The sequence below is a fragment of the Podarcis raffonei genome, chromosome 12, assembly GCF_027172205.1.
Source record: "Podarcis raffonei isolate rPodRaf1 chromosome 12, rPodRaf1.pri, whole genome shotgun sequence".
Taxonomy (NCBI): Eukaryota; Metazoa; Chordata; class Lepidosauria; order Squamata; family Lacertidae; genus Podarcis; species Podarcis raffonei.
The window spans coordinates 45,266,393-45,291,865 of record NC_070613.1 but is presented as its reverse complement, the minus strand read 5'-3'; the positions used below and the strand labels follow the sequence as shown (position 1 = coordinate 45,291,865).

At 44.8% G+C, this 25,473-nt stretch overlaps 1 protein-coding gene across 3 annotated transcripts; it reads left to right on the top strand.

Annotated features, from left to right (window-relative positions):
• GASK1A (golgi associated kinase 1A) lies at positions 1–25,378 on the top strand. 3 transcript variants are annotated; one of them, XM_053359161.1, is made up of 6 exons: positions 1–58; positions 11,376–11,493; positions 13,593–14,999; positions 21,820–21,942; positions 23,908–24,011; positions 25,001–25,378. In XM_053359161.1, the coding sequence occupies exons 3-6, from the start codon at positions 13,614–13,616 to the stop codon at positions 25,209–25,211; spliced, it is 1,824 nt and encodes a 607-aa protein (XP_053215136.1). In that variant the 5' UTR covers positions 1–58; positions 11,376–11,493; positions 13,593–13,613; the 3' UTR covers positions 25,212–25,378. The 3 variants fall into 3 exon arrangements, with proteins under 3 accessions (XP_053215136.1, XP_053215135.1, XP_053215137.1); XM_053359160.1 differs by lacking the exon at positions 11,376–11,493 and having other exon boundaries at positions 7–58; XM_053359162.1 differs by lacking the exons at positions 11,376–11,493; positions 21,820–21,942 and having other exon boundaries at positions 7–58.
• The last annotated feature ends 95 nt before the right edge of the window (positions 25,379–25,473 follow it).

Here is a 25,473-nt window from a genome sequence, read left to right as displayed (position 1 = left end):
GCCGGAGGTGAAGACAGGAGGTGGGAGGAAAAGGAAGAAAACTCTCCGTCTGAGCATGGTAAGAGTTTTGTTCCTAGTACAGTGGTACCTCGGGTTACAGACGCTTCAGGTTACAGACTCCGTTAACCCAGAAATATTGCTTCAGGTTAAGAACTTTGCTTCAGGATGAGAACAGAAATCGTGGTCCGGCAGCACAGCGGCGGCAGGAGGCCCCATTAGCTAAAGTGGTGCTTCAGGTTAAGAACAGTTTCAGGTTATGAACAGACCTCCAGAACGAATGAAGTACTTAACCTGAGGTTCCACTGTAGTGCAGTCCTAGGAAGTTCAGTGTTGCTTACTCCCAAATACAGTGGTACCTCGGTTTAAGAACAGTCTTGTTTACGAACGATTCGGTTTACGAACTCCGCAAAACCGGAAGTAGTGTCCCGGTTTGCAAACTTTACCTTGGTTTAAGAACGGAATCTAAATGGTAGGAAGCACACTGGCGGCGGGAGGCCTCGTTAGGGAAAGCGTGCCTCAGTTCAATAACGGTTTCGGTTTAAGAATGGACTTCTGGAAAGGATTAAGTTTGTAAACTGAGGTACCACTGTACGGGATTCAGAGCCAGCTCAAGGAATTTTGCTGCCTGAGGCAAAGGAGGCACCTGCCACCCCAGGCCATAAAGAGAATCCCACCATCCTGGCACAGGAATCTTACTGCCAATGGGATGGTATACCTGAGGGCAACAGGGGAATCAGGAGGAATGGAGGGCTGTCGCCATTCGCTCAGCATCTGCCGCCTGAGGCAGCCCCCCCCGACTCTGTCCAATGGCAGGGCCGGCACTAGAGTTGTAGCTTCAGTCTACAAAATGCCTCTACGTGAGAGAAATCCTTGAGGGGGACAAATGGATTTGCAAAGGTCTTGTTCCCACGTTACAGTTCTCCACTCTTCGGGGAAGTCCGAAACTCAGACTTCCCCAATGCGCCTTCCCTTGCTTCGGTTCCAGTGATGGGGAGCCAGCCGTGTGTCTTGTGGCATTAACTCCCACCCTGGGGGAACTGTAAGAAAACAAGTTGTGCCTCATCTAAGGCTGACCGATACAAGACGGATGAGTTTTAGGATTTGTGACAGGTGCCATCCTGGCCCCGCAGCCAGCAACTTAGTGGCAAGTCAGCTGAGGGAAAGCAAATAGGGAGCCTCTTATCTGTTCAGTTGCACAGCAGGCGTCATGTGGGAATGTGGTCTTATTATCCTGGACGGCAATGAAAACTGTTGTGCGGCTCAGTTTGGACCTTACTTTGGGGGAAAGGTGGACTAAACCAAGATGGCCTGTTGAGAAAAGATGTCAGGCCATGGTTATGAACCACCCTGAGATCTACAGGTATAGAAATTTAATAAATGATAGTAATAATAATACTGCGTGGAATGCGAAAGGTCAGAAATTCCATCTCTGACTTCTCCAGGGAAGGCAGAGAAAGCCCTCTGTCTGAAACCTTGAGAGCTTGAATCAGAAGAATCTTTATTTGCATCAGCTGCTAGCCATAGCAGTAAAATAAAATAAAATGTACTGAAGATAAGAGGGGAAAACCAAACGATAGAAAATACATTTGGGGGGTTTACATAATCAAATAATAGATGTTATTCTAATCGCCCCTGCTAAAAACCCTGTGGTTTTTGCTGTCAGCTGATCATCTTGATATGCTAGACGAAAGGACACAGTAGCAATTGTTGAGTGACCCGGCATAGACAATAATAGAGGGGCAATAACCTTACTTCTCAAATCTTTATAAAGAGAGCAAGCCAGAAACACATGAGCCACTGACTCAATACTGCCATCTCCACAGGGACATAACCGTTGACCTGCCCACCGGTGTAGAGGCAGTACTGAGATAAATGGGCCAATAGACACATAGAAATTAATTGTCCTTTCTATTATTATTGATGTTGTTGTTGTTGTTGTTGTTGTTGTTGTTGTTGTTGTTTAGTCATTTAGTCTTGTCCGACTCTTCGTGACCCCATGGACCAGAGCACGCCAGGCACTCCTGTCTTCCACTGCCTCCCACAGTTTGGTCAAACTCATGCTGGTAGCTTCGAGAACACTGTCCAACCACCTCGTACTCTGTCGTCCCCTTCTCCTTGTGCTCTCAATCTTTCCCAACATCAGGGTCTTTTCCAGGGAGTCTTCTCTTCACATGAGGTGGCCAAAGTACTGGAGCCTCAGGTTCAGGATCTGTCCTTCCAGTGAGCACTCAGGGCTGATTTCCTTAAGGATGGATAGGTTGGATCTTCTTGCAGTCCATGGGACTCTCAAGAGTCTCCTCCAGCACCAGAATTCAAAAGCATCCATTCTTCGGCGATCAGCCTTCTTTATGGTCCAGCTCTCACTTCCATACATCACTACTGGGAAAACCATGGCTTTAACTATACGGACCTTTGTCTCTGCTTTTTAAGATGCTGTCTAGGTTTGTCCCAAGATTATGCCCATGCGCAAATATTTCCATCCTTCATGCCTGCAGGCATTTGAGAATGAGTTGATTTCCAGAGCCAAGTGTTGCAATGAAAGCATCCGTTAACCATCCTCCTCCCTTCCACAAAAATTCATGAAGTTGATTTGTTTTTAAACGAAAGATGGAAGTCTCCTTTGGAGAGTTTCTGTGACTATTTCCTTGAGCCAACTGACATTCTCGGCATTACCATGTGAGCTAGTTCCAGTATGACTTCTAGGAATCCTTGTCCAGGAAGTCAATCAGAGAGCCAATTCTTTCCCTCCACACCTACTGGCCAGGATCTCAACTTTCCAATCCTCAACACAACATAGGGTGACACTCACGGCAAGGATCACTACCGATTCCCAAGGCTAGATGTTAGCAAGACAGAGTGTAGGGAATTGTTTTAGCAGTAAAGGCTCTTGGAGGACAAGAATGCTGAGCCTGTCCCCCCCCCTTTCTCTGAGAGAACTGTAGTGGTTTCAAAAATATGTGCAAGGTTGCACATTTGAGCACTGATGCAGACATGCCGTCTGCATATTAAAGGGAGCCTAGCACTCTTAGATGGAGCCAGGCCAGAGTTGTTAATTGTGCAACGTATGGTTCTTTCTCCTTTGGGGTTGCTGTTGTTTTTTAATAATTTTTATTTGATTTAACAAGCGTAGAGTTATAACAATACCAAATAAACATCCACATTTAGAGATTTCTCTTAATCTCTAGGCTTCCCCTCCATCCCCTCCATGGGTCTTATTGTCAATGTTTTCAACTGCATATTATTTCACAATCCATATTTTGTATGTATTCATATTGTCCATAGTATTTGTTACATTACAAGTGTTATTAAAATCCTGCTAATGTTTTCATCTGCTTACAGTGGTCTCCTAAATACATTATAAAATTTCCCCATTCTTTCTTAAAGTTTTTGTCTTTTTGGTTCCTGAGCAGTTTTGCCATTTTGGCGTACTCCAACAGCTTGGTTTGCCATTCCTCTCCAGTTGGGACTTTGTCTTCTTTCCATCCCTGGGCTAGTAGCATCCCTGAGGCTGTTGTAGCATAGATAAAAAGTCTTTTCTGCTCCTTTGAGATGTCGGTACCTACAATTCCTAATTGAAAAGCTTCTGGGTTGTTTTTTTACAACCGTTATTTTAAACAGACACCCCCAATTCATTATATATCATTTCCCCTAATGCTTTTATTACTTTACACGACCACCACATATGATAAAAGGTACCTTCTTTTTCTTTACATATCCAGCAGGTAGTTGTACTTGTCTTACACATTTTTGCTAACTTCGTTGTTGTTGTTGTTGTTTAGTCGTTTAGTTGTGTCCGACTCTTCATGACCCCATGGACCAGAGCAAGCCAGGCACTCCTGTCTTCCACTGCCTCCCACAGTTTGGTCAAACTCATGCTGGTAGCTTTGAGAACAGTATCCAACCACCTCGTCCTCTATCGTCCCCTTCTCCTTGTGCCCTCCATCTTTCCCAACATCAGGGTCTTTTCCAGGGAGTCTTCTCTTCACATGAGGTGGCCAAAGTATTGGAGCCTCAGCTTCAGGATCTGTCCTTCCAGTGAGCACTCAGGGCTGATCTCCTTCAGAATAGATAGGTTGGATCTTCTTGCAGTCCATGGGACTCTCAAGAGTCTCCTCCAGCACCATAATTCAAAAGCATCAATTCTCCGACGATCAGCCTTCTTCGTGGTCCAGCTCTCACTTCCATACATCACTACTGGGAAAACTATAGCTTTAACTATACGGACCTTTGTCTCTGCTTTTTAAGATGTGGTCTAGGTTTGTCATTGCTTTTCTCCCAAGAAGCAGGCATCTTTTAATTTTGCTAACTTACTAGGAGTCAAAAGGAATGGTACATCATTTTCATATAGTTTTCTTTCAGCCTGCAACAGTCTGACTTTCTCCGTTGGTTAAGGAAGCGACTAACCTAAGTCTTTTCAGGCAAACCTGATGTGCTATTTTGGCACATCTGGATGTGCTATTTTGCCACATCTGATCTTTGTAGTACAGTATACCGTATGTGCGCAAAGTGCTTCATTCATTCATTCATTCATTCATTCATTGTGTATTTGGGTCACCCACCCACCCATTGGGCCACATGGCTGGCAAGAACCACTGCTGAGTGGGGTAGGACTTACCTTGCTCATTCTCGTGGCATTGTGGGTGTTACCCAGAAAGTGGGGTGCCTCTTCTTCTATCTCTGCGATATCCCCCTACCTACGAGCCTTTCGTTTCCCATAGGATGGTGCTTGTCTTCACTCCTTGTCGTTCATCAGCAGCAGAAAAAACTTGGCTGCTCAAAATATTCTGTTATGATTACGATTGCCCACAGTCTCAAATGATTGGGCTGGTTCCGCTCATAGTTTGTGCCTGCGGCTGAAAAACCCTTGCTGATGTCATGCAGAGATCCCTAGTCTGCCTGCACACTTGGGCCTTTCTCCCAATTCAGGTCACTTCAGCAAACTGGCAAACCCACAACCCACTTTTTAACCTCTTGGGTGTCTGAAAAAGTGGCTTGTTGACTCGTGGGAGCAAGCCAAGCCAGGCCAGGAACTGGGCCAGGGAAGACCACAGAGGAACCTGCGTTTGCGCGGACTTTGGGATCGTGGCCAATGTACACAGATGCATTGGAGAGGTGACTCTCCTTTTCATGAGTGGTGATTTTGAGCATATGTGTGTTGGCTTTTTGCTGTTCTTTTCTCTTGACAGCAGCAGAAATGGGGTCTCAGAACAAGTGAAAATTATTTCGCTTTTGGGAGGGGGGAGTTTCCTTTGAGGATGATTATTTATTATAGTTGCTTTTTGTCCTTTTCATTTTTGTACAAAAAGTAAACTCCAAGCGACTTGCAGGGATCCCCACTCTTAATTCCACTCCTTTCATCTGGCTATCTTGGAATCTAAAGAATGCACATTATGCATTCCTTGGGGAAAGGAAAATGGAGACCGTATCTGCTGACTTGCATGCCTTCAACGGAACCCGATGCTGTCCCCTGTGAGGAACAAACGAGCACACTGCAAATCTTGAAGAAACTGAAAATCTGTGTTTTGCGGTTTTGTATGCAGTGTGAAAATAGAGGGGTTTTTTTTTAATATGTAAAGCATTTTTTCTTCTTCAGAAAAATAAATTATTAAGAATGGCTTTGGAGAATCTAAGGAGGCACACAACAGCTTTTGAAGCCGTTGGGAGTGAGAGCTGGTAATCCCATTAAGAAAGAAAAATATAAAACAAGACTGTGGTTCCTTCCGTACGGGATGTTCAGCCTAGAATTGTTCCGACTTCATTCAGCCTCTGCTGATGGAGAGTCCAGACAACATCATTGCCAGCTCATTGCATTCTGACTTCTTTCGCAAGGCCTAACTCATGGCAACACCCCCATCTCAGCAAAAAAGCAACTACGGCGTCAATCTGGGTGCAAATAACTGTGGAGTGTTTTCTGGGCTACTGTGCTTTTAAATAAGAGCTTCCTTCTCTGGAAGGAATAGTTTCCTCTGCCTCTCCCACCTTCTTCCGCCCCACATTTGCTTTTCTCTTTCCTTAGCTAAGTAACTGCGCCAACATTTGACAAGAGACAACTTGGAGCCAGTGGCATAGCGTGGGTTTCCAATGTCCGGGGCCATGGAAGTGGGGGGAAAGGGATGGAGTACGCATACACATTCAACTGCCTAGTAGCATTTCTTCTCCTCCTTCGCGCTGAATTCCCAGAATATCACCGAAGTCCTTTTTATATCTCCTCACAAAGGCATGAGCTTTCATTGGTTCTACACACCTCTGTTTTTTACCTTTATAAGTAAAGGAAATTCATTCAGTGAATTCCCATCTGACGGGCCTCCCACCTCAGGATCATCAACAGATTAGAAGCAGTCCTCATTTAAAGGCAAATTCACACTTTCTGAATCAATACACAAAGCAAAACTTGGCCGCTCTTCAAAAATCACATTTCCCCAAGTTTTGCAATGCTGTTTTCCAGACAAGCAATGTGTATATAGCACTTGGGAAGACAGGTAAACTTTCTGCCAGTGTACTGGAAGAAGCAAAGATCACCCGTGTCGAAGCAATGATTCTTCAACATCAGCTTTGTTGGACTGGTCATGTTGTGCGGATGCCTGATGATGGTCTGCCAAAGCAACTACTCTGAACTTAAAAATGGAAAGCGTAAAGTTGGTGGTCAACAAAAGAGGTTGAAAGACTCTCTCAAGGCAAATCTTAAAAAATGTAGTAGAAACACAGACAACTGGGAAACACTGGTCTTCAAGTGCTCCAGTTGAAGAACAGCCTTTTCCAAAGGTGTCGTGGGCTTTGAAGACACTCGAACTCAGGACAAAAGGGAGAAACGTGCTAAGAGGAAGGCACGCTTGGCAAATCCACACCATGATCAACTCCCACCTGGAAACCAATTTCCCCACTGTGGAAGGACGTGTGGCTCCAGAATTGGCCTCCACAGTCACTTACGGACTCACTGTTAAGACTGTGTTTATGGAAGACAATCTTACTCGGCTACAAGTGATTGCCAAAGAAGAAGAATATAGTAGGGGAAAATGGGCATCAGGGATGCATAAATTAGTGAAAACAGCATGCAAAAAACGAACAAACCACTTTCTGTCCAAATTGCATGCAAACCTGTGGATATGAGGGGAAATTTGTGCTAAAGTGCTGGCGAATTTTCACGAGGTCTTAAAAAGAACAACCTGCAAATTGATGTGGAAATGTGTGGAACTGGACCTAAGTCTGGGGAAACCAGCAACTGAGAGAAACTGATATTGCCCATCCCCCACTTCAACTGGATCCTTTTAACTGGAGATGCCAGGAATTGGATCTGGGATGTTCTGCAAGCAACACATACAGCGCTATTCTCCCTTTCCAAGGGATGTTCCTAACTTCCAGGGTGAAACATGTTGTCCCCCCTCTCCTGTATACACGCCAGCAATCAAAACCGCATGTATGGGTTTGGCACTGGGCTGAATTTCAGCCATAAAATAAAAACGCCTCTCTCCTTTGTCAGTGTGGAGCTGACGCAGGCAGGCGTTTTAGTGGGGAAATGTTGAGCATGTTGCTTGCAGAAGCAAGACGGTTGTGGGTTGTCTCCCCGCCCCCCAATCTCCACACCATCTCCTTCACAACCGCTAAGCCGCTTTAGGCTTTTGATATTGGGTGCCAGAATCAACACAAGGCATTTGCTTTTAAGATATCATCTTTCATTTGTGAAAGGGGAGAGGGAAAGGGAGATTGCATGTTGTTGATGGTGAACAGCCTAGAGCAGAAGGGATTCAAGCCAAAACTCACCAAAGCCAGGGGACGCAAACCAGAAAGCAATATTTTGTGCTTGGAAGCTGCAAAATGTTTTCTTTTTTTATTTTATTTTTTTAAAAAATATTTTTATTAAAGATTTTCTTGCTTTACAAAAGTACATGCCTTGTCTCTTTTTTCTGATTGCACAGTACAGTCGTACCTTGGATGTCGAACGGAATCTGTTTCAGAAGTCCGTTCGACTTCCCAAAAGTTCAGAAACCAAAGCCTAGCTTCCAATTGGCTGCAGGAAGCTCCTGCAGCCAATCAGAAGCCCCATCAGATGTTTGGCTTCCAAAAATAGTCCGCAAACCGGAACAGTCACTTCCGGGTTTGTGGTGTTTGGGAGGCAAAATGTTCGAGAACTAAGCTGTTTGAAAACCAAGGTACGGCTGTATTTCTTACAAATCAGTTACATTTGTTGTGAGACCTTAATGTTGAGTACAGTACAGTGGTACCTCGGGTTACAGACACTTCAGGTTACAGACGCTTCAGGTTGCAGACTCCGCTAACCCAGAAATAGTACCTCGGGTTAAGAACTTTGCTTCAGGATGAGAACAGAAATTCAGGATGAGAACAGAAATTGCGCGGTGGCGGCTTGGCAGCAGCGGGAGGCCCCATTAGCTAAAGTGGTATCTCAGGTTAAGAACAGTTTCAGGTTAAGAAGAGACCTCCAGAACGAATTAAGTTCTTAACCCGAGGTACCACTGTATAAGGTTGGGGAGCTGGAGTCTGTAGCGTAAAGCAGCAGGCTGGGAACATTTGCTCACAGTAGATCTGCTAAAGCATAGCTGTTCCAGTAATTTAGGATGACCATGTGCCTTACTTTACAGAGGACAGACTTCTGTTTGAAGGCATCCTCTGTTCGAAGGGATGTCTGCTCCGAGTCTGATTTAAAGATTAAAAAACCCAGTAAGATAAAAAAAAATTTAAAAAACTGTAAGAAGGGAGACCAGAAGCCTAGATGTTGCCCACCAATAGTCCACACCTGGACAGTTAACCTACTCTGCATAAATAAGTAAATCTGTACCCTCTTTTAAAATTTATTTAAAGTGATGCATTTCCTCCCCCCGCCCCCAGCAAAGCATTAAGTGGCCACCGTACAGTAATTTCTCTGCTGTACTTTTCTGCGTTTGCAGCCTACACACACACACACTCCAACCAGGAGTCATATACCGTATTTTTCGTCCTATAAGGCGCACTGGCCCATAGGACGCACCTCGTTTTTTTGGGGGGGGGGGAATGAATAAAAAAAATATATTTTCCCCCCCAGCCGCGGGGCTGGGGCAGGGGAAGCCCGAGCCTCCCCCGACCCCAGCCCACAGAACAGGCTGCCACCTCAAGCCTTGTGCGCCCGGCGGGACCTCCCGCCGGGCGCACAAGGCTTGCGGACACCTGCCCGAAGCACGGAGCATCCTCCAGAGGGCACCCCATGCTTCGGGCTGCAGGCTGCCGCCTACAAGCCTTGTGAGCCCGCGGAAACTCCCGCCGGGCGCGCAAGGCTTGTGGATAGCTTCCTGAAGCGTGGAGAGCGAGAGGGGTCGGTGCGCACCGACGCCTCTCGCTCTCCAGGCTTCAGCGAAAGCCTGCATTCGCCCCATAGGACGCACACACATTTCCCCTTCATTTTTGGAGGGGAAAAAGTGCATCCTATAGGGCGAAAAATACGGTATTCATTCTTTTTTTGTTCCATCATCATGACATTTAACCAGGACAGGCAACGATCCTGTCAATCACTGTATTTGGAAGGGGGGAGAGAGAGAGAGAGAGAGAGAGAGAGAGAGAGAGAGAGAGAGAGAGAGGCAGAGGCGCTGGAATGCATCAAGAAGAGGATGCTTGCTGCCTCTGAAGAGATCGGAGCAGGAGCAGACAAGGAAATTAATAACAGATTTCTGGCATCTCCTCGCAATTTATGTTGGTTCTGTTTTCTGCGATGCGAGACCAAGCTTGCAGCAAAGGTCCTGGATAGAATGTATTATTATAATAATAAGGAAGGGACTTCAAGGAGGAAGAGGTACAGATGGAGAAAAGGCAGGGAGCCTCATTTGGAGTTCGTTCAGGTAGCGTTGCTGGAGTCAGAGTCCCCCAATGTGGACGCTTTGCTTTAATTTTATTCAGGTTCAATGCAGAGACTTCTGTCATGTCCCTTTGCTCGGCTATTATACTGCTTAGGAGTTTTTTTGGCAGAAAATTCTATCCAGTCTTTCAGCCAGGAGGCTGGGGAGCCCACGAGAAGCTTTGTGAGGCGCAAGAATGAGGCTGGGAGTTCATTTGCTTGCGATGGCTCAGTTCCTGGAGCCTTGCCGTGGTGTCTGCTTAAAGGTGTTACAGGAAAATCCTTGGGCTCACTTGGATTGCCAAACAAAGACACCAGCCAAGAATATAGGAGCAAAACAGCATCCTGTAGGCCTCATCTTTATTCAAAAGACTGTTGCAACAGGACTTCTACCCACCACATGAAAGAAGCAGGAAGAAGCCCAGAACAAAAGGATGCTCTTACTTTTATAAGTTTTCCCTTTTACCCACAACACCCTTAGTAAGCATCATAGATAGGTCACAAACAGGGAGGGTTTTTTTTCTGGCAGAAACTGGCTAATCATGTTTGCCCCCATCTATCCCTTGCCCTCCACCTCACACCCATTGAAATGTAAGTGGGTTCCCACAAGGCAAGACACAGCAATGACAGCAAGAACCTATATCGAACTACATAACTGGGAAATGGGCAAAGCAACGGCTTATATACATTCCTGAAAGCCTGGGCCACTCCCACTCCCAACGCGATTGGCTGTCTAAACTTCTAAGCTGCAAATCACGACTCAGAGTCTAAGGGCCAATGGCAGAGGCCCAAATCCTGAAATGTTCTGTGATTGGACATCATGTATTGAATCAGAACACAGGAGCTCAGAATCCTTAGTCCAGACTCAAGCTCAGGCAAACACAGGCCACTGAATACATAACACCCATCAAGTGAAACAATGGAAATATTTACAAATTCCTGGTTTACCCGGTCAGGTAATCAAACTTCTTTGCCCTGACCGAGAGCACAATCCATTCTTGCATGGTCTGCTATTGTCCATGGCACCCATTTGCCAGTGTTATGTACTGAAGTTCTCACCCTGGGCCAACAGGGGGATACTGTAGATAGTTTTCACACACTTCCACATATGCAAATAAGGAATTGAAAGTGACGTTCAGTGATTGGATAGTTACAGAAAGTGGTTACTGTTGCGTTGTAGTGGAGCTCTAAATAAGCAGGCTGGCTGAACCCTTCAGTTCAGTTCTGTTCTGGCCTGTGAATAAACAAGAGCTGTTTGAAGAATTGCTGTGTCGTCTGATATGTTCACCCACAACTTAACAGCCAGGATGCCAGTGATTATCTCTTGTGCAAGAGGCTGCTGTGCACGTTCCGGTAACAAGGTGTACGCTCAAAAGATGGGCTTTAAGGATGGCTGCGACATCACATAAAAATCTGCTTTGCGGTGCCGTTGCGTTCCAGGAACCTTCCAGAATGACTACTATCCTGGAGCCTTGCCCCACTGACTTTAATCCGGCTTGCCCCCAGAATGGAAGTGAGCCTGTTTGTAATTTTCATTTATTTTAACCTGCCTTTCTAGCATTATGCCCCCACAAACCGGCACACAAAGGAACGAGAAGCAAGTTACAGTCGAAGAATAGTCACAGTGGAACAGATGTGCTGATTGCCATGAGAAACTTCTCTGGAGACACAAGCTTGTATGAATTGCAGGTCCCCTCATTTTGAAGGAAAAAGTCACCAATCCGCTGTAAATTCTTTAGTCTCACACTTGATCTTAGCCAAAAGGCTGTGTAAATTCTTTAGTCTCAATGCTTCAGCAGCCAGCTATTTCTTAGGAAACACATTGAGTGTTTATTCCTTTATTGTAAATGGAGCCTCACACTGTCTACTGAGACGTAAGTCCCACTGTATTCAATGGAGCTTACTCCCAGGTAACTGGGTAAAGATTGTGCAGCCTCGCACTGCAATCCTAAGCATATTTACTCAGAACTAAGTCACACTGAGTTCAATAGAATTTACTCTCTGGTATGTTCCTGGTCCTTCTCACAGTTTTTCTTTCTTTCTTTCTTTCTTTCTTTCTTTCTTTCTTTCGAAACTGCTCATAGCACATGTCCTGTAGGTGTCATTTCTTTTCTTTCTTTTTTAAATCATTTTTATTGGGTTGTGTTTTTTTTTTTTAAAAAACAACCCTCAATATCTATAGTCATTACATTACATTCAAATTTCCCCCTTCCCTGCTGACTTCCCTCAACTTCCATCCCTGGTTTATTACATCTCATATTGCATCCTGCTGTTTATATATACTTCTATATTGTCATACTATTAGGTTTCTTGTTTTTTATAAATACAATTGCAAATGTTTATTTAAATCCTGCCAATGACTCTATATTTTTTTGTTGTTTCTGCAAATATGATGTAAAAGTTCCCATTCTATTTCAAAGTCACTATTGTCTTTTTCGCACAGTTTATCTGTTAACTTTACCAACTCTGCATAGTTCATTAGCTTCTCTTCCCATTGTTCCTTTGATGGTATTTCTCCAGTCTTCCAGTTCTGTGCTATCAGAATTCAAATCCTTCTCACAGTTTCCATTATTATTATTATTATTATTATTATTATTATTATTATTATTGACACAGGTGTCGCTGTGGTCTGAACCACTGAGCCTCTTGGGCTTGCCGATCAGAAGGTCAGCGGTTCAGGACTATTTACAAAAATATTGCAAAATGTTCGAGTGTTAACATGATGTGGGAAGTGAAGGTAACAGGGCATGTGGGATTTGGTTAAATGTGAATGAAAAGAAGAATTTCAAAAAGGAGAAGGGGGTTATGAACACAATAAAATTATGTCTTAGTATATAAGATGAGGAAGGGGCTAAGATAATGAAAACTTGGGACATAAAAATTAGAAAAACATAATTGTAAGCATGGTTTGAAGAAGGGTTTGAACTTGCTGAATTAGATTGGAATAAAGAGGAACACAAAAAAGGGAGATGTGAGGAGGTCGGGACAGAGGGACATGGAATTTTGTAATTTTTTTAAAGTGGATTTTTCTTTTTTCTATTTTTCTTTTTCACTATATATTTTTGTTTTCTGATTTTTCTGTGGGCTTTAATTAATGGAATGATCTATGTGAAATGATGAACTTTTTGTTTTGTAAAACTTTAATAAACATTTATTTAAAAAAAAAAAGAAGGTCAGCGGTTCAAATCCCTGCGACGGGGTGACGTTGTTCTGTCCCAGCACCTGCCAACCTAGCAGTTCGAAAGCACACCAGTGCAAGTAGATAAGTAGGTACCGCTGTGGCGGGAAGGTAAATGGTGTTTCCATGTGCTCTGCTTTCTGTCACAGTGCAACCCCATAGTCGCCTTTGACTGGACTTAACTGTCCAGGGGTCCTTTACCTTTTTACCTATTATTATTATTCTTTTCATCAGAGAAATGTTGGAGGATACATCTCTACACGTGTACAGAAATATGAAGCGAGAATCATTCTCCTTAGATTCTTGCTTCCATCTATTCATCTGAGGAAGCTCCTGTAGCCAATCAGAAGCTGCAGAAGCTGCAGCGGACGTTCGGGTTCCAAAGAACATTCGCAAACCAGAACACTCACCTCTGGGTTTGCAGCGTTCGGGAGCCAAAACGTCCGAGTACCAAGGCTTTTGGGATCCAAGGCACAAATATAATTTTCTCTTAAACCATAGCAAGCTGTAAATTTTATACCCCTCTTCCGCAATCGTTCCCGTGCTTCCATGTCTATATTATGAAAAATCACTCTTTTTCTTATTCATATTCCGCAGGCCCAGAGAACATGGTATCGAATGAGGCTAAAGAAATCTCCTGTGACTGGTTTCTGCTTCTTGCTCGCCTTGTCTGTGGTGGCTCTTACTAGTTTCTCTTCGACATCCCTGAACAGCTACAAGAAGTCCAATTTCCAATACCTGCCTGGGAATGAGCCTCGAGGGAAAGCTGCCCGTCCCAAGCATTTGTGGGCATCCTCTACGGTCCCCATTGCCTGGCAGGCTTGGCGTCAAAGCCGCCGGGAATGGCCCAGCCATCAGGGAAGACAAACTCTGCCAAACCCCAGCTCAACCCGCAAGCAGAACAGCCAGGCTGGGCGAAATCTTAGGGGTTTAAAATCAAAGGGGCAGGTTAAGAAACATGATGTCGCAGCAAAAAGCTCCGAATGCAGCAGAGAACTCCGGCGCCAAGCCTATCCCTTCAGGACTGGCCAGAAAAACATGAGAAAGTTTGATGCCACTTTTGCCAGCGAAGATCTGAGCACAAAGAAAATGGCGGGTCAGAAACTGCAGAGGAAGTCGGCCCTGTCCTCTCATCCTTTCCGAGATGCGGAGCTTGGTGCTCTTTTATATCTCAAGAATGCCTCCACAGGCCCACGGACTTCTCCTCAGGAACAATGTAAGGCCAATGCTCAGACAGCTGGCGCCGAACATCAACACTCAGGTGTCATCAAAGCCATCACCTCAGGCGGAAAGCTGTTCCGCGGCTCAACAGGTATTGGGGGGCCGATGGAAAACTCTCGCTCTCAGAACCCAGAACCATCTTCGTTTTGGGTCAGAGACGCAGAGGAGCTGCAGAAATCACAGTGGTGCAAGGAGCCCCAACCCAATGGCGTTTCTGGAAGACGAGAGGGCAGTCTGAGGTTGAGTGAAAATGCCCTTCCCTGGTTTACGCCGGACGATGTGGAGAAGATGAAACTCCTTGCCAATGGCACGGTTGTGAGCAAAGACCGAATCCCTGCCCACGGGCAAATACTCCGGGTTGTCCTTTCTCCCAACCAAGACACCATTTCCCACGACGGCAAAAGACTCTGTTCTGAGGGGCTGTGCGGGGTAATCAAAAGGCCCACTGACCTCTATGAGGTTCTAGCTTTCCACATGGACAGAGTCTTGGGGCTCCACCGGAGCCTGCCTGTGGTGGCCAGGAAGTTTGGCAGTCCCCTGCTCCCTTACAAATACACCGACGGTGCCGCCAGACCCATCGTATGGTGGGCCCCCGACATACAACATCTGAATGATCCCGGGAATGACCAGAACTCCTTTGCTCTAGGGTGGCAGCAGTACCAGGAGCTGCTGAGGCAACGGTGTGGCATGGAAGATTCCAGAACAACTCTTGGGAAGGGACGATGTTTGACCGTCCTGCATTCGGAATGGGCCAAATTGGCCCTTTTTGACTTTCTCCTGCAGGTAAACCTGGTGGTGGAGCAACCTTCCTTCCTTCCTTCCTTCCTTCCTTCCTTCCTTCCTTCCTTCTTTCTCCCTTTCTTTTCCTGAACAGTGCAACTGCTAAGTCATGATAAGAGGCCGAATGGTGCTCCTTATGAGTGCAGTCATACCTTAGGGTACAGATGCTTCAGGTTGCATTTTTTCAGGTCGCGGACCACCGAAACCCGGAAGTAGAGTAATGGGTTACTTCTGGGTTTCGGTGGTTGCGCATGTGCCGAATCGCAACCCGCGCATGCGCAGACGCACAGACGCGGGTTGCAAACGTGCATCCCGCACGGATCACGTTCGCAACCTGAGCGTCCACTGTACAGCCATAAATTCATTCACATGTTTTGTAAACTCTGCTATAAAATTCATTTTAAGCCTTGGAATATCACGAGTCAATTTTCTATGAGAACACTTCTTGATGCTTCCATACCAAGGCTCCAAATCACTTAAAATTTGCGCTGCATGGTCTTTAGAATCAATTTGCGACAAATGAACATCTTTAAGCCCACCAACATTGGTTGCCTTGACTTAGCTGTTTTGCTCACAAATGTATTGACAGCTGCACAAATTATGATAGCAATGAAGTGGAAGGGGCAAGCAGAATATAAAATGGAAGAATGGTATAAAGAGGTGTGGGATATAGCTGTTAATGATAAATTAACACGTGACATTAAGATAAGATGGGGAATAAGCAGGATAAATAATTTTGAGAAGATATGGAGGGTGCTTGTAGAATTTGTCCTGTTAAAATGGAAAGGGGTCAAACCATCACAAGAGGTGTTGAAATTTTGGGAGGTTGGATAGCTACAATGGGGTGGTGTGAGTGGTGGGTTGCACATTTTTATTCTTATTTATTTATGATTATTACTTTGTGAAGAAGAAGAAGAAGAAGAAGAAGAAGAAGAAGAAGAAGAAGAAGAAGAAGAAGAAGAACCACCACCACTGGCCTGGCTTAGTATAAGGCACCTTCTGATGTTCCTCTGCCATTCTGGGCAAAGATTTTGATTTAAGTGCACTGACCTGTAGAGATTCGCTCATGCAGAGAACCAAGCCGTATTCTCCCGATGGCTTGTGTTCCTAATAACTCTTTGCAGAGCCCTTTAGAAATCCCACCAAGACGAGAGAGCTTTTCCATTATTAAATGTGAGCACAAGACTTTTCCATAATCTTATTATTTGCAGCTCTCTTAATATATGGCTCTTTCACATGTTTTCCCAAAGACCAGCTGCGCTCGTTGGAAATCCATCCTAAACTCCAGAGAGAAAGACTGTTACTGTTGGTTGTGGGTTTGAATGCTTTTTTTTAACACCTTGAGTCGCTGATATAATTCCGATTGCTCTGTGAACAGCTCTCCACAGGAATAAGGGTTCATTGCCAAGAAAAATCTGAGAGAGAGAGAGAGAGAGAGAGAGAGAGAATCGTGTGCTGTGGATGATTTTTTTAAAAACGACAAGAAAGCAGATGCTATTTTCAGGACTTGATTTGAAATACCTGGCAGTTCTCACAGCCCCCGGTTCCATATGAGATTGTGCTACAGGTGTGTAGTGCAGGCGTACACACGCTTCGACAAACTTATCCTCCAAAAACTGCAGCACAAAACACACCAATAGACATATTTTTCTTTCACGGCCCAAATTATCCCTTTCTGCTTTTCTCTGTAACTTTGTGGCTGGGAAAGGGGGTTTCGAGCTGAAAAGCAGACAGAAGGGAAAGAGTTAAGTATCTCCCCCTGACTTCCCACTGCTGAAACCAGCAGCACAACACCGGGAATGCTCTTAAATGCAACTTCTATGTTAACATCTAGTTTGGACCCCAATTCCCCAATGAACCTGTCAAGTTTTGTTGAAGTAAACAGAGATGGCCAGGCTATCTGCGCAGTTAATATGCAGCAACCGGAGTTTGGCATCATTGCAAAATTTCTTCAACATATTTGCTTCTTGCAGGTACAAACATTTTTTTGTTTGCTTGGCTTGTGTGTGTATTTTAATACTTATTTTGGCAGGTACTAGGGTTATAGAGATAAAGAGCTGCATGAAGGATGGAATGCAAGGGAGAACAAGGTTTTATTCTTTAAAGAAGAAAAACCTTACAGAGGCATTGTAAGAGAGATTGGCTCCAAGGGTAGATCTATGCTCGTGGTTTTTAATGTTAAGGAATGGTTTTGATAACATATATGGACACATGACATCCTATTTTTAATGTTCTTAATGTGTTATTATAGGGACGTGGGTGGCGCTGTGGTCTAAACCACAGAGCCTAGGGCTTGCTGATCGGAAGGTTGGCAGTTTGAATCTCCGCAACGGGGTGAGCTCCTGTTGCTCAGTCCCAGCTCCTGCCCACCTAGCAGTTTGAAAGCATGTCAAGTTCAAGTAGATAAATAGGTACCACTCCGGCGGGAAGGTAAATGGCGTTTTCGTGCGCTGCTCTGGTTCACCAGAAGCAGCTTAGTCATGCTGGCCACATGATACGGAAGCTGTACGCCGGCTCCCTCGGCCTGTAGAGCGAGATGAGCGCACAACCCCAGAGTCATCCGCAACTGGACCTAATGGTCAGGGGTACCTTTAGCTTTTAATGTGTTATTAAAATATGACACTGGAGGGCGCTGTTGAGCAGCCAGCAACAGGGAGACAGCGTTTCGACTGGGGCTGGGGCAGAAACCAAGGTAAAAAATACATAAGGAATTGGGGAAATGTTTGAAAGTACTTTCCCCAAAAAACCCAGAGTCCTTTCTGTTGTCAGCTTCCTATGTTCCCGATAGTAATAATAATAATAATAATAATAATAATAATAATAATAATAATAATAATAATTTATTATTTATACCCCGCCCATCTGGCTGGGCCTCCCCAGCCACTCTGGGCGGCTTCCGTAAAAACCAAAAATACAGTAAAATATCACACGTTAAAAACTTCCCTGAACAGGGCTGCCTTAAGATGTCTTCTGAATGTCAGGTAGTTGTTTATCGCTTTGACATCTAATGGGAGGGTGTTCCACAGGGCGGGCGCCACTACCGAGAAGGCCCTCTGCCTGGTTCCCTGTAGCTTTGCTTCTTGCAATGAGGGAACCGCCAGAAGGCCCTCGGCGCTGGACCTCAGCGTCCGGGCAGAATGATGGGGGTGGAGACGCTCCTTCAGGTATACTGGACCGAGGCCGTTTAGGGCTTTAAAGGTCAGCACCAACACTTTGAATTGTGCTCGGAAACGTACTGGGAGCCATAAAATACATATTACCTTCCCCCTGCTCCCCGTCCTGTCCAAACTTAAGAACAATATGCAGATCCATAGAGGGATGGATGCAAGAGCAGTGATTTCAATGCCACCAACTGTGTAATGGTGGCTCTAGGATAATTTTTGGAAGGTATCAGTATTTTCCCTGGCAACCTCAGAAGGCGAGAAATCTGAACCATCATTAAACGGCTGCCAACTCTCACACTTTCAGATATTCCGCTAACGCGGCATCTGCTGAAATGGTGTGACTTATCGGTACAGTGAAAAAGAGAACAAACGGTGCTTTCTCATGTTACGAAATCGCCCAAGAAATCAACGCCTCACTTAAACTGCACAAGTTGGAGCATGCAGTTCAAACCAGGCTCGAGGCGGCTTGCAACATGAAACAAATACCGAACTGCCGCATCGCAAAAGGAGTCACAAACAATAAATGTAGCATTTTTTAAAACTATGCAACCAAACACAACCGTTTCTGCATGAGTCGCAACAAAATCTGAAATAAAGATGGAGAAAACCAAGAGCGACGACAGCAACAACCCCCACCCTAGGGTGCCAACTTGAGTAAAATATTGGGGGGTGGTAGGAAAGCCCAGCCCAGCCCAATCGCAAGATGTGGTACCCACCCACTCTTTGAATGGCAATGCTCATAAACTTTAGGGGGGAGCCCCCTCAAATACTCCTCAGCCCCTAGGAGTTGGCTCCTGACCCCCACCCCACATAACCCACAAAACAACACCCCCAGCCCAAGAGTCTTTTCAGCAGCCTCCGCTTTTGTAGTTGGAGTCAGTCAGAGACTCCAGATGAGGTCTTCCAGGACTCACAGCCAAGATGGTCTGGCCTGTTCAGCAGCCTCCAACCTTGCCAGACAATTGCTTTTTCAGAATGGGTGGTAGCCAAGCCCCCTCATTCCTACTGACATTTCTAAACTGGGCAATGTTTCTTTCTTTGCCATCCAGGCTTGAACTCAGCTGGTTGCAAAGGGGGGGGGGAAAGTAACTGAAATATACTCGGAGTCGAGTGTGAATTTCATATTCTTTATTCAGCTCATAGTAGCAATGAATGAAACTTTCCCCCAAACGTCTAGCTATATATATATTATTTACACAATGGGCCCCTTGTGATTGGCTAATTCTGGGCTGCTCCTGTAGGCCAATCAGGTTGCGGATTCACTTCCTCCAGAAGCCTGATTGGCTGCTCCTGCAGCCCAATCAGGTTGCTGATTCTCTTAATCCAAGAGCCTGATTGGCTGCTCTTGCAGACCAATCAGGTTGCTGATTCACTTCCACCTGGAGCTGGATTGGGTGGCTTCTGCGGACCAATCAGACTGCTGCATTCCGGATCCTATTGTTCTAAGATTCAGCTCAGTACATAACAGTAACCATGGCTTGAATTCAACCCGGGGGGAAATGAAGAACCGGGAGCTTGCTCCACTGCACTCCTGAGTTTTCCTTGGCATCGGAAACTTGGCACCTTTGGAATTTGATGCCTTTTCCTGTTGCTGTGCAGGGTGACTGAAAGTAGTGGCCCATCTGGCAAAGCACAGGCTTCTGTGTGTGCTCCTCATTCTTTCTTTTAGCCAACATCTTCCATCATCAGACATCATATAGGACACCAGGCCTGGGAAAGGTGGATGTGCTATGCTCTAAAGAGCCTGGTAGGCCAACCCCTCACAGTCTGGTGTGCCTCTAGAATAGGCATTAGCAAGGTTTACCTCGCGTGGGCTGGTTCACTCCAGCGGAGATCCCTCTGGGGGCCAGATCATGTGCGCACGTCCACAATTTCCGGTGCCTGCATCTGCGCAGAAACAATTTCCGGTGCCTACGTCTGGACAGACGCGATTTCCGGTGCCTGTGCCTGCGCAGATGCAATTTCCGGCGCCACAGAAGTGAGTCCCTGTGCTGCGCTGGGGCGGCTTAGCGCAGCGAGCGGGGACTCGCCGAGCGGGCGGCTAGGTTTGAGGGCGGCTCATGCGCTGGTTAAATGACCCCCGTGGCCCGCTTGTGGCTCATGGGCCTTAGGTTGCCGACCCCTGATCTAGAGGTGCCCATCACCAGTGTCGTAGCGTGGGTTGCTGGCTCTAGGCATGTTATGTACTGAAGTTCTCACCCTGGGCCAGCAGGGGGATACTGTAGATAGTTATGCAAATGAAGGATCAAAAGTGACGTTCAGCGATTGGATAGTTTTTATGCAGATGAAGGATCGAAAGGCTCAGTGATTGGATAGTTTTAGAAAGTTGCTACAGTAATGTTGTACTGGAGCTCTATATAAGCAGGCTGACTGAGCCCTTCAGTTCAGTTCTGTTCTGGCCTCTGAATAAACAAGAGCTGTTTGATATGTTCACCCACAACTTAACAAGGCAAGTGTTGTGCTTCCCTGGTGGACTGGACAGTGGCTAGTCCTTTCGCTGGCCAGCATCTAAACAAGGGAGTCTCTCCTTGCAAACTAGCCCCAACCTGGGAGCAGAGATAAGGCAGAGAAAAGCGAAGCCAGGAGTGCTGCTGTGTCGCCTTGGCCCCCCCGTCCTCGCCTTCTTCTTCCTCCCTCCCTCCTCGGTGGGGGGTGGCAGCGCCCTCCCTCCTGGCCAGCCCAAGGTCGGGTTGTGCGTGGGCATCCCTTCTCTGGCCACGAGCAGGAGGTGCCCCCATCCCAGCCCCAAAGGCTCGTCCCATTCGCTGCTTGCCTCCCTGCGGCTCCGACCTCAATTTGGGATCCTGTCCTGGGGCACCCGGGGCCACGGTCCCCCCATGCTATGCCATTGCCAGTCACTGAAGTAAATCATGTAAAGATCAGGCTGTAAGTGCGGAAAGTACTTGCCTAATAATAATAATCATCATCATCATCATCATCATCATCATTTATTATTTATATCAGGCCCATCTGGCTGGGTTTCTCCAGCCACTCTGGGTGGCTTCCAACAAAGATTAAAAATACATTAAAACATCAGTCATTAAAAACTTCCCTAAACAGGGCTGCCTTCAGATGTCTTCTAAAAGCAAGATACAGTAGTACCTCGGGTTACAGATGTTTCAGGTTACAGAAGCTTCAAGTTACAGACTTCACTAACCCAGAAATACTACCTCAGGTTAAGAACTTTGCTTCAGGGATGAGAACAGAAATCACGCGGCGGCAGCAGGAGGCCCCATTAGCTAAAGTGGTACCTCAGGTTAACAAGAGTTTCAGGTTAAGAACGGACCTCCAGAACAAATTAAGTTCTTAACCCGAGGAACCACTGTAGTAGTTTATCTCTTTGACACCTGATGGGAGGGCCTTCCACAGGGCGGGTGCCACTACCGAGAAGACCCTCTGCCTGGTTCCCATTGACATTCTTGTTTTATAGATGGGCCTGAATGAGTAACTAAACTGGGCAGTTATGATCGATGGGGAATTTGGCTCCAGATCCTAAGTTACTCTGCAGTCCAGTAGACCACACAGTCTCCAAGGAGAAACAACCTAGAGATTGTCTGCCAGCCGCCAGCAAATATTTGTCTTCCGTACAAGGAAAGGTCTCTGTCTGACATTACAGATACAGAATTCTTACGCCTCTGAATCCTCCACATCTCCTGCAGGTCCATGACCGCCTGGATCGATACTGCTGTGGCTTTCAGCCAGATCCTTCTGAGCCCTGTGTTCAGGAACTGCTCCACGAGAAGTGCCAAAATCCTGCCGAGCTGGTCTTGGTTCATATCTTGGTATGCCACTTCACTGTGAATTGAGTTTGTTTCTGTCCTAACACTTTTTTAAGATATAAAAATATTTTTATTCATTTTTAACAGTTAATGTCACAAATAAATCATAATTATATACACATAGGATTCTTTGAATCCCTGAACTTCCCTTCACCCTCCATGGTTTCCATAGTTATTCTTTTCCAACTGCATCATATAATGTTCTCCATATTTTCTTAACTCTCAGTTCTCACCATAGTTCTTGTCACATTGCAAGTGTTTTTTAAAATCCTGCCAATGTTTTTAATTGTTCACAGTGTTATTTTAAAATAGATTTAAAAAATTGTCCAGTAGCACCTTAGAGACCAACTAATCTTGTTCTTGGTATAAGCTTTCATGTGCATGCATACTTCTTCAGATACGAAAGCTTATACAGTGGTGCCCCACAAGACGAATGCCTCGCAAGACGAAAAACTCACTAGACAAAAGGGTCTTCCGTTTTTTGAGTCGTTCCGCAAGACGAATTTCCCTATGGGCTTGCTTCGCAAGTCTTGCGAGTTCTTGCGTGTTTGTTTCCTTTTTCTTAAAGCCGCTAAGCCGCTAAGCCGTTAATAGCCGCTAAGCCGCTAAGCTGCTAATAGCCGCTAAGCCGCTAATAGCAGTGCTTTGCAAGACGAAAAAACCGCAAGACGAAGAGACTCGCGGAACGGATTAATTTCGTCTTGCGAGGCACCACTGTACCTAGAACAAACAGTTGGTCTCTAAGGTGCTACCGGACATTTTTTTTATTTTTTTATATATTTTGACTGCATCAGACCAACACAGCTACCTACCTGGATCTAGTGTTCTTTTAAGTAACATAAATTTTCGCCATTCTTTATTAAATTTATTATCCTCTTAATCTCTGATCTTCCTGGTCATTTTTGCCATTTTAGCATAGTCCATCATCTTCATCAGCCATTCTTCTCTTGTAGGTATTTTGTCTTCCTTCCATCTTTGGGCTAATAACATCCACACAGCTGTCGTAGCGTACATAAACAGTCTTTTCTGTTTCCCCCCACAAAAATTATTTTAAACATTTTTTTCAACTCATTGTAAATCATTTCCCAATATGCTTTTGTCATCTTGCACGTCCACCACATGTGGTAGAATGTGCCTTCCTTCTCTTTACGCTTCCAACATACATTTGTAGCAGTTCTATACATTTTTGCTAGTTTAGTAGGAGCCAGTTACCAATGATACATTGTTTTCATAGAATTTTCTTTCAATGTGCAGCATGCTGTGAATTTTAAAACCTCCCTTCATAATTTCTCCCATGATTAAAGTTGTATATATGTCCAATATCCTTTGCCCATTGTATCATTACTGAGTTTCTGTTCTAACACTTGGTGATTTGTGGACTAGCCTGGCGATGCATTCTTGCTTCTTACTAAAACTTTTCCCCTGGCCCTAAATGTCAAAGTAAACATTTTGGATGAAAGAAAATAGGAATGAAAGAAGATGAAGTATGAAGTCTCTTGGGGGAAGTGAGAGACTTCTGCGGCTAAGGACCACTTCGCATTTAGTAATGTAGGCGTAATTGCTTTGTGGAGGATATTGCTGCACACATAAAAATGTCCATATAGCACCGAGGTGTAGGGCAAACATGCCAACATTTCCCAAAATGTTCTGTAACAGACTGTTCACATTCATGTACCTGTGTCCTGAGAGCCAGTGTGGTGTAGTGGTTAAGAGCAGTAGACTCGTAATCTGGTGAACCGGGTTTGCGTCTTCGCTCCTCCACATGCAGCTGCTGGGTGACCTTGGGCTAGTCACACTTCTTTGAAGTCTCTCAGCCCCACTCACCTCACAGAGTGTTTGTTGTGGGGGAGGAAGGGAAAGGAGAATGTTAGCCGCTTTGAGACTCCTGAAGGGGAGTGATAAAGCGGGATATCAAATCCAAACTCTTCTTCTGTTCTTCTTACTGCCAAGTTGATTCTTCTTTTACAGATCCGGAGGAGCAAGCCTTCACACTTAGTATTTATTGACAACGCAGGCAGACCGGGCCATCCAGATGCGAAACTGAACTTCAGGCTGCTGCAAGGCATAGATAGGTAAGATGGGCATTGGCAAGTATTACCCAAAGGCTGTATATACTCAATAACATTTCCTCCCCACGGTGCCCAAAATATTGATGATACAACTAGGACAGCCCTGTTCCTTTTAAGCAGGAGATGGTTTAGTGAGTATCCTTTCTTATTTAATAAATAATAATAATCTAAAAAATTGGAAAATTTAATAAATATTTTTTTAAAAAAATAATAATAATCTAGAGGTCAGAAATGAGAAACAAGTTGGTTTAATGTTTATAGATGAAGAAAAGGCCTTTGATAATATTTCATGGGCCTTTATGAAGAAAACGATAGAAATGATGAATTTTGGAGAGGCTTTTGGTAAAAGTATTGAGACAATTTATTCAGAACAACAAGCTATGCTGATTGTGAACAATGGGATTATGGAAAAATGTAAAATAATGAAGGGGACAAGGCAAGGGTGTCCCCTGTCACTGTTATTATTTATTGGAGACCCTGGCAAAAAAGATACGAGCAGATGATACAATAAAAGGAATAACGGTAGGAAATAAAGCATATAAATTAAAAGCTTTTGCAGATGACCTTGTGATTACAGTAGAAGATCCTAAGAACAGTTTACTGAAAGTGTTGGAGAGGATCCAGGAATTTGGACAGTAGCAGGAATCAAATTAAATAAAAATAAAAATAAGATATTGATGAAAAATATGACAAAACAACATAAAAAGGATCCGACTTATGTATATATATAAAAGTTAAATACTTGGGGGTATGGCTAACAGCTAAAAATATTAACTTATTTAAAGATAATTATATAAATATCTAGAAATAAATAAAGAGAAATTTAGAGATTTGGGGTAGGATGAAATTAATCCTTCAATAAATATCGGGCAGAAAAGAAATAGATCCCAGGGAGCAGGAGTTGGGTTGCTTCGTATGCTGCCTTCATGCACTAATACTTTAGAATATGGGATTCTGTCTATAAAAACACAACTTTTAATTTTTTTGGTCAGGTTTCCTGAGACAGCTGTGACTGTGCTCAAGTCAGGATGCTTGCAAAACCTGCTTTTGCAATCTCTGTATGTCGATGAGGAATTCTGGGGAAACCAGGGTGGACGTGAAGGAATGAAGCAATGGCTCCAAACCATCGACAGGAGAGGACAGATTTTGCTTAGGTATATTCAGGAGCACAACTTAACGGTCACAAAAGAATCCTCGCATTAGTCTTTCTTGACAAGGGTGACACGCTCACCTGCAACAAAAAGGAGCTTTGAGCTTTGTGAAAATACCTCTCTGCCCAGATCTGCCAGCAGACACACAGGCTTTTGACTGGCTATGTAACTTCTGTCATATGTGAATTCTGAAAATAAAGCTAATTTTTTAAAAAGAAATGTGTGGCAAAATGGGTCTGTTGTATTTATATTTGAGGAATCATCCCACATCACCTTTTCTGTTTTGTAGCGTATGGTTCTTCCACATATCACTG